This window comes from Cyprinodon variegatus, unplaced genomic scaffold (genome assembly GCF_000732505.1).
Source record: "Cyprinodon variegatus isolate N-32 unplaced genomic scaffold, C_variegatus-1.0 Scaffold203, whole genome shotgun sequence".
Taxonomy (NCBI): domain Eukaryota; kingdom Metazoa; phylum Chordata; class Actinopteri; order Cyprinodontiformes; family Cyprinodontidae; genus Cyprinodon; species Cyprinodon variegatus.
In genome coordinates this window covers 337,214-344,169 of record NW_015150656.1, presented here as the reverse complement: position 1 = coordinate 344,169, position 6,956 = coordinate 337,214, and the positions used below count along the sequence as shown (strand labels likewise).

Here is a 6,956-nt window from a genome sequence, read left to right as displayed (position 1 = left end):
AACCATAACAACCATAATCTGGCCGTTACTCATCCACCTAATATAGACCTACAACATGTAAGCATAGACAAAACACAAGGCATCATAAGGCTGCCACGTTACAGAGGTAGAGCAGCAGCTGACCTGTGCGTCTGTTCTGTCTCTGTAGGCCTTGGAGGAATCCTCTTTGTGTCGAAGAAGCGTCTGCAGCTCAGTAATACTGCCACTCATCTTAGAAACCTGAGTGTACACAGGAAATGCAGGAATGATAAACATAGATCTAGTTTCATTCATTCATTCAACCTGGCAGGGAGGGTACGCCCTACTGATACTGATCCGCAGTAAGAGAAGCACCCTGTAATCAGTCGATGCATTACTTCACCTGTGCCTCCAGGGAGCTGACAGTGTCAGCATGGTTGGTCCTAACAGCCAACATCTCTGCTCTGGTCTCTTCAAGGCTTAACTCAAGGTTGGACTTCTAAAGGAAAAAGACAGCGCAGGTTATCGGCCATTTCTGCTCCAAACACACACCTAGTCTTAGATTATAAAGTGTGTAGATCTGAGACGAGGGAAGGAATTTTATTTCACTGCTTTAAAGACTTTAATGTGGAATATCTATCAAAGTGTCATTGATGGGAGGAGAAACCTGCCTCCTGGAGGAGCTCCTGCAGATGCTCGTCTTGGCTCAGATTCCCCTGCAGCCGTCTCCCTAAGGAGGAAACCTTCTTCTGAAGCTCCACCAGCAGCCGTTCCTTTTCCTCCTCTGCCACAGCAGCCTGAGGAAGGAACCAGACATTTCACATCTAAACTTGCTTTTTCATTAAAAGTCTGGATATAACAAACATTTGTTTGAAAATATTCTCCTGATTATAAATACCGGTAATAATGATAATATCTCCTCACCTTCTGTTGATGTAATTTCAGGGATTCGTTTTCGGCCTGTAAGTCATGAATGTTCTTCTCTAGAGACGACACCATGTTTTGGGACTGATGGAAACAGAACCGACGGTGTCAGTATAAACCCAGCAGCTGGCACAGAGTGGTGCTGTTGTTCTGAACCGACCGTTTGGAAGTCCTCAGAAACCTGCTGGATGACGGCCTGCAGCTCCTGGCTTCGTCCTTCCAGCTCCACGATCTTCTTGTCTGCTTCTTCTCGAAGCAGCAGCAGTTCTTCTCTGAGGAAGAACAGAAATCCGTTTATCCCTTTATAGGGCGCTCGGTGAAATGCTTTAAAAATCTAAATTTTAAGCTAAGAGTGTTATCGGAGGACAGAAAAAGAACTTATTACTTTTGGAACATTTAAAAAATATTTATATTTTGATGAAAAAGAATCAAGGTCAATGTAACAAAGATGACTTCCACTAATATGTAAAAGACAAAAAAACACTCAGTGAAAGAAACTGACAATTTTTTTTGATAAAATAAAACCTTAGATCATTAATGCTGATACAGGCGCTCACATTACAATCCCTTACATTTTTAACTATTTTTAATCAGGGCTGGACAATTAGTTGCATTTGCAATATATTTGCAATTTAGAAAAATAGAAAAATTTCAAATTGCAGAGGCACTTAATTTTTCAATCACAATACATTTCACAAGAGCACTAAGTTTCTCCCTGCAGCCCTTTAGGTGGGGGTAATATGATTAAAATGGTAACAGAGCTGCAGCTAGCACCTAGATCTATGCTTTATAGTTGAAGTAAGAAATTTTCATGCAAATGTTACAGTAAAGTTCTGCAACACTGGATTCTGGAAAATCATGCTTTCAAGGTCATGATTAACCTGAAACCCTTGAGTGCAAAAACAAAAACAAAAATTTGCAATAAAAATCACAATATTGTTTAAAAATAAATGCATTTTGGTTTTTGGCTAAATCGTTCAATTAGCCTTTTAACTTAGATTTTTACCTCATTTTACTTAAAGATATAGTGGTGTATCTTCACGAATTTTTGAAAAAAAAAAAAAAAAAACCTCCCTCTCCACACGCACAACCCTGTACCCGCTCCCGAGAGGAAACGCCTTTTAAACACGTGTGAGAGCGTGCACTAGCCCATTTCTCCTCGTGCACGCTCTGTTTAAGAGTTGCTGTTTGCATCACTCATATAAGTTTATTTTCCCAAAGAAGATTAGCAATTTTTCCACTATGTCAGAATGGGGACAAGCATGTAGGACGACCTTATGTAAACATATCACCAGAATGATTGACAATTAGGAGGACCACTTATTTTGATGATCAACCCACAAGAAGAACATCCTACGTCATTCCTATAACTTATCCACTTTTTTCCCCAAATTAATTTACAGACGGTAACATATCATACAAGGGCTCATTTAACTGGTTAATGGCTGCTTAACTCCATCTGTAAGACATATGCAAGTAACTAACTTCCCTACAGAGCTGTTGGCAGAGCTACACCTCGGTTCTGTTGCGCTGCCACAGGAACCCAGTTATTACAACAGCCACATGTCAGGTTTGACAGGTCAGATATTTTCCATACAATCAGCTGTTTTAAGCTTTAACAAAGTAAAAAACATCATCTAAAATATGATTTTTGATAGATTTCAGGACCGTAAATAAAGATCCATGTGTTTGGCAGCAAAAATATTCATAAATTGTTACCATGGAGAAGCTGAATGTCTTACCGCTCTATTTCCAGCTCTGAGTTGAGTCTGCAGCTCTCCTCATGCTGCTGCTGCAGAGCCTGGAGTTTTCCCCGAGCCTCCGACAGGCCTCGCTTCGCTGACTGAACTTCTGCCTCCTTCTTTTGAAGCTCCTGCTCCCGCAGGCTGAGCAATTCCTCCTTTCTCAGCAGCTGATGGGGACAGAAATGTAAAAAGCCACCAGATTAAGAGGACGGCTGTGAATGTGACGCCATGAACAACTCAAACATCCCTATTTAGTCCTGCACTCAGACTGATACACTCTCTCCTACTGTGGCTCTTTATCTGTGAACAGGACTCCCTAAATCAAACTCCCCTATTTCATGTCAAACCATGTTTAAACAAACAGATGTTGACAATCTCCACATGTACGCACCATGTGTTTAACTTTAGCAAGCTCTTGCTGCTGAAAGCCTTCCAGTTCATCCAGGTCATCCCTTTTCTGGAAGAGCGTTAAACTCTGTTCCATCATCTCCTCAATCCGAGCTGACAGGGCAGCTTTCTCCTAAACATACAGAACAACTATTTCATGCTATTGTTTCCTCACATGTTGGGTGTCAATACAGAAGCTCCCTGAGGCTCCCTGTGGGGCTCCAGCAGTACTGCTGGTGTTAGATGATAGGATGTAGGTCCAAACCAGAAGAACAGAGAAATCTTAAACCAATGCGATCAGCAGCTGAGATAAAGGTCAGGATGAAGTTCAGATCCTTTCTGCTATGGTGGGAATTTTGTTCCAATGTTGAAAGCAAAGAAAACTATTTGCAAATGATGGCTTAAAAAAGACTTAAAAAAATTAAAACCAGAAAAGAAAATTTGAAAAAGTTCATCAATAAAAGTTTTTCAGAATAAAAGTGCTGATTTTCTTTCAAATTTTTTTTTCATATTTTATTTTTTCTAATTTAATTTATTTAATGTTTCACAGTTTTTATATATTTTCAAATTTTGTGTTTAAAATTTCTCTTTTTCAGACTGAGTTTTACAAACTCCATTTTTTTTTATTTTACAGTTTCTTTCCTCTGTGAAAACACATTTTTATTGGTCTGCCTGGATGTTAGCAACAACATTTTCATTCATCAAGAGTCAGCATTTAAATTGAGCCTAAAGTGAAGATAGGGAAACGTAAATTGAAAAAAATGAATTCATAGAACAACTGTGAAAGAAAGGTTTAAAAATAAATTAGAAATAAAAAAATTATTTAGACAAGATATTTGGGAAATTCACATGTAAGAATCAGAAAGCTGCTCCAAATATTTTTTGTTTTATTAAAAAGTTTTTCAACTTTCAATTCTGTATTAGGGCTGAACAATTTTCCCAAAATCTAAATTGCAATTACTTTTGACCATAATTGCAATTGCGATTTTATGTCCATTTTCCTTTGCACCAACCTCGGTTTTTATAATTTTGCTTGCCCAGAGTCTACTGTCACAGGACTTTTACTGTAACCATTGAGTGAAAAAGTCTTTACTTCTACTTCCATTCATGGATCTACCTGTTAGCTGCAAATCTCTGTACCTTTCTGTGTGGCGACAAACCCACCTCAAGCATTCGATCACCACCTAAAAGGCTGGAGGCAGAAATTTACTGTCTTACTCTTGTTAAATATAGTGTGACTAAAAATCAGTGCCTCTGTGATTTTTAAATTTTGTTTTGTTAAATTGCGATTATATTTCAAATGAAATTAGTTGCAAAGCCCTATAATAACAATATTTGAACTTTATTGATCTCACATTGAAGAAATATACCTCTGCATTTAACCCATCCCCTTGGGGAGCAGAGGGCTGCCACCGTGGGGCGCCCTGGGAGCAATCAGAGAGCAATCATGGCAGTCTGTGGGAGTGGGGCTTGAACTCAGAACCTCAAGTTTCCACGCTCTCTGCCCCAACCACTAGTTTGTTGCTTCCCTATTTTTTCTCTCATTTCCATTCTCAAAAAGATTTTTTCTTTGCTTGCAACAAAATTGGAACCAAATTAACTCCATATTCTGCTCCTCTCTTTGGATTTTTAAAAATCTGCAGGCCGTTGGCCGTAGCTCTAGCAGTCGACCATATACAGGTTTGTTCTCACCACAGGGAGCACCAGAGTAGGCATAAACATTTCATTCTGCGCTGATTTAAAGCCAAACCTGGTGCCATCTTGCTCTAAATTGTAGAGTTTAAAGACCCTCAGAGTATCAGAGGTTCTTGGCATATTGTCTTATTAATGTGTGCAAATTTAGCTGGAGATACCTAAAATTATCTTCAAAGTCTTCATACATTTTAAACGGACTGAGTTCACACAAACAGGTAGGCTTCAGCACAATTTTGTCTTAGGACTCCAGAACTCCACACATGGAAAAGTTTTAGTTTCATTTGGTTTAATTTAATACATCTTTTGCTTTCTGCATAATCATCATTAGATCTTCAACTTATTCTTTGCACACTTTGCTGGGAGAGGCTAATGGCTTAGCAGAGGCAGGCTACTTCCTTGTTTATTTCACCTGAAAACATGCAAAGTATTGCAACTTATTTGTTATCAGAAATACACAATAAGAGCTTTATTTACTAACAAATTAAGCAAAAACATGTGGTAAAACAAAAATAATTAAAATATGCCAGGAGGATGTGGTAATCTTTCAGAATGTGTGTAACCATTGAGTTACTGTCGTGTAAATTTAAAACATATGAAATAATGTCACTAAAAACGCTACAGAATCAACATACAAAACTTAGGTTTAATTTGCATGTTTCCACTGCTACACTGATGATCTTATGTTTTCTGATGTCTTTGAGGCTGGAGGGCCTCCTTACAAACACCCTTAGTTTTAGCTTCCTCTTTATACTTAATCATAGCTGGGAGAGCCTCCTTCCAATCAAAACAAATATGATGAAAAAATTCAAAGATTGCTTTAAATCTGAATTGTAAAAATTTAAGTTGAACAGAGCTATGAATAGCTGAGTTAAAATTGTCTAGTCAAACATCAACACAGTTTGAAGTACTTGCTTTTTCTACATCAGCCATCTTCTCCATCCATTCCTACAGGAAAAAGGAGGCAGAAATCAGCACACAAACAACCAAACACACAAACTAACAGTTGCGATGGGATTTGTGAGAACGAGTGGGATTTACCTGATCCTTTTTCTCCAGAGCTAAAGCCATCCCCTCGGCCATTTTGGCTCTGCTGCTCTGATGAGACTCGTTCTGCTCTTGGAGTTTCTTAATCGATGCTGTTCAGTGATAGGAAATAGAAACATAACCATACGAAGGTTTATATGTCAAAAATATAGGGGCTTTGTTAGTAGCTGTGAAAAGACTAGGTGTTCTCCCTAAGAGCAAACAAAAAAATTAAAAGATATAAACAAAAGCAAGGAAGGAGGAGTGATGCATAGCAACAGAGAAAAAAGGCAGAGAGGCTATTATTGAATAATCTGTGAAGGAAAAATAAAACCACCCTGTTTAGAAAAATGAACGCCATGTTTTCCATTACTGCAAACATTAGCAGTTGTTAGTTAAGAGCATTAATTGGGTAAACACCACAAAAATCAACACAACTCATATAAACTTCAAACATTTTCTCCCTCATGTCTCCTGAGATCATATTTATCCTCAGACCAACATTATCTTACTACGGATCCCTTTATTTATTAGACATTTATGCCTGTATTTCCTAAATGGTTCTTCTCTCCCTGAAAGGAGATACATTTAAATAAAACATATTGGGTTTTTTATTCTTATAGAGAAAAATAAATGAGTCTCTCTATAAGGTATTAATACCCTTACTGTTTTCCCCTGTTTGTCATGGATGTAACGATCATAAACAGGATTTTTTGAATCTTATGACTAATTTTACCATTTAAAAAACACACTTCTATAGATACTTCAGACAAATTTTTATTCAAGCACTTTTTCTAAATATTATTTCAAATTTCTATGTTTCAGAATATTGATTATGCATTTTGTGTGTGTGTCGTTTCTCCGCTCACTCCTTACGTACATAAATAATAGGGGTGGAATGGTTCACAAAATCCACGGTTCGGTTCGGTTCACGGTTTCGTGGTCACTGTTTTCGGTTCGGTGTTGATTGTTACCCCGAAATCCCATAAAAATTTATGAAATTAATGAAAAAAATCAAAAGAATTAATGAATTGTAATTATTTTTAATGATCCACTGAAACCCTGGATCATTTCCGCATGTTTTGCTGCTTTGAATTTAATCATCTCGTGCATGCCCTCTACGATCTCCAAGGAACTCAGAGGGGAGCGGACGGGAGCCACAGCGGAGGCTGTATGCTTTGCTTTGTAAAGGCGGTCTGGAGCGCAGCGGAGCGGAGCGGAGCG

At 38.2% G+C, this 6,956-nt stretch overlaps 1 protein-coding gene across 3 annotated transcripts in view; it reads right to left on the bottom strand.

The window, feature by feature from the left end:
* The window catches only part of golga1 (golgin A1), a 28,598-nt gene that overhangs the window by 12,772 nt on the left and 8,870 nt on the right, over window positions 1–6,956 (bottom strand). For 2 of the 3 annotated variants that reach the window (XM_015379933.1, XM_015379934.1), the window contains 9 exons: window positions 5,748–5,845; window positions 5,622–5,654; window positions 3,019–3,147; window positions 2,625–2,794; window positions 1,043–1,154; window positions 883–966; window positions 630–755; window positions 362–457; window positions 124–219 (listed from right to left, as the gene is read on the bottom strand). In XM_015379933.1, the coding sequence (XP_015235419.1) occupies window positions 124–219; window positions 362–457; window positions 630–755; window positions 883–966; window positions 1,043–1,154; window positions 2,625–2,794; window positions 3,019–3,147; window positions 5,622–5,654; window positions 5,748–5,845 (944 nt within the window). The remainder of the gene's footprint in view (window positions 1–123; window positions 220–361; window positions 458–629; window positions 756–882; window positions 967–1,042; window positions 1,155–2,624; window positions 2,795–3,018; window positions 3,148–5,621; window positions 5,655–5,747; window positions 5,846–6,956) is intronic. The other variant, XM_015379935.1, reaches the window with a different exon arrangement.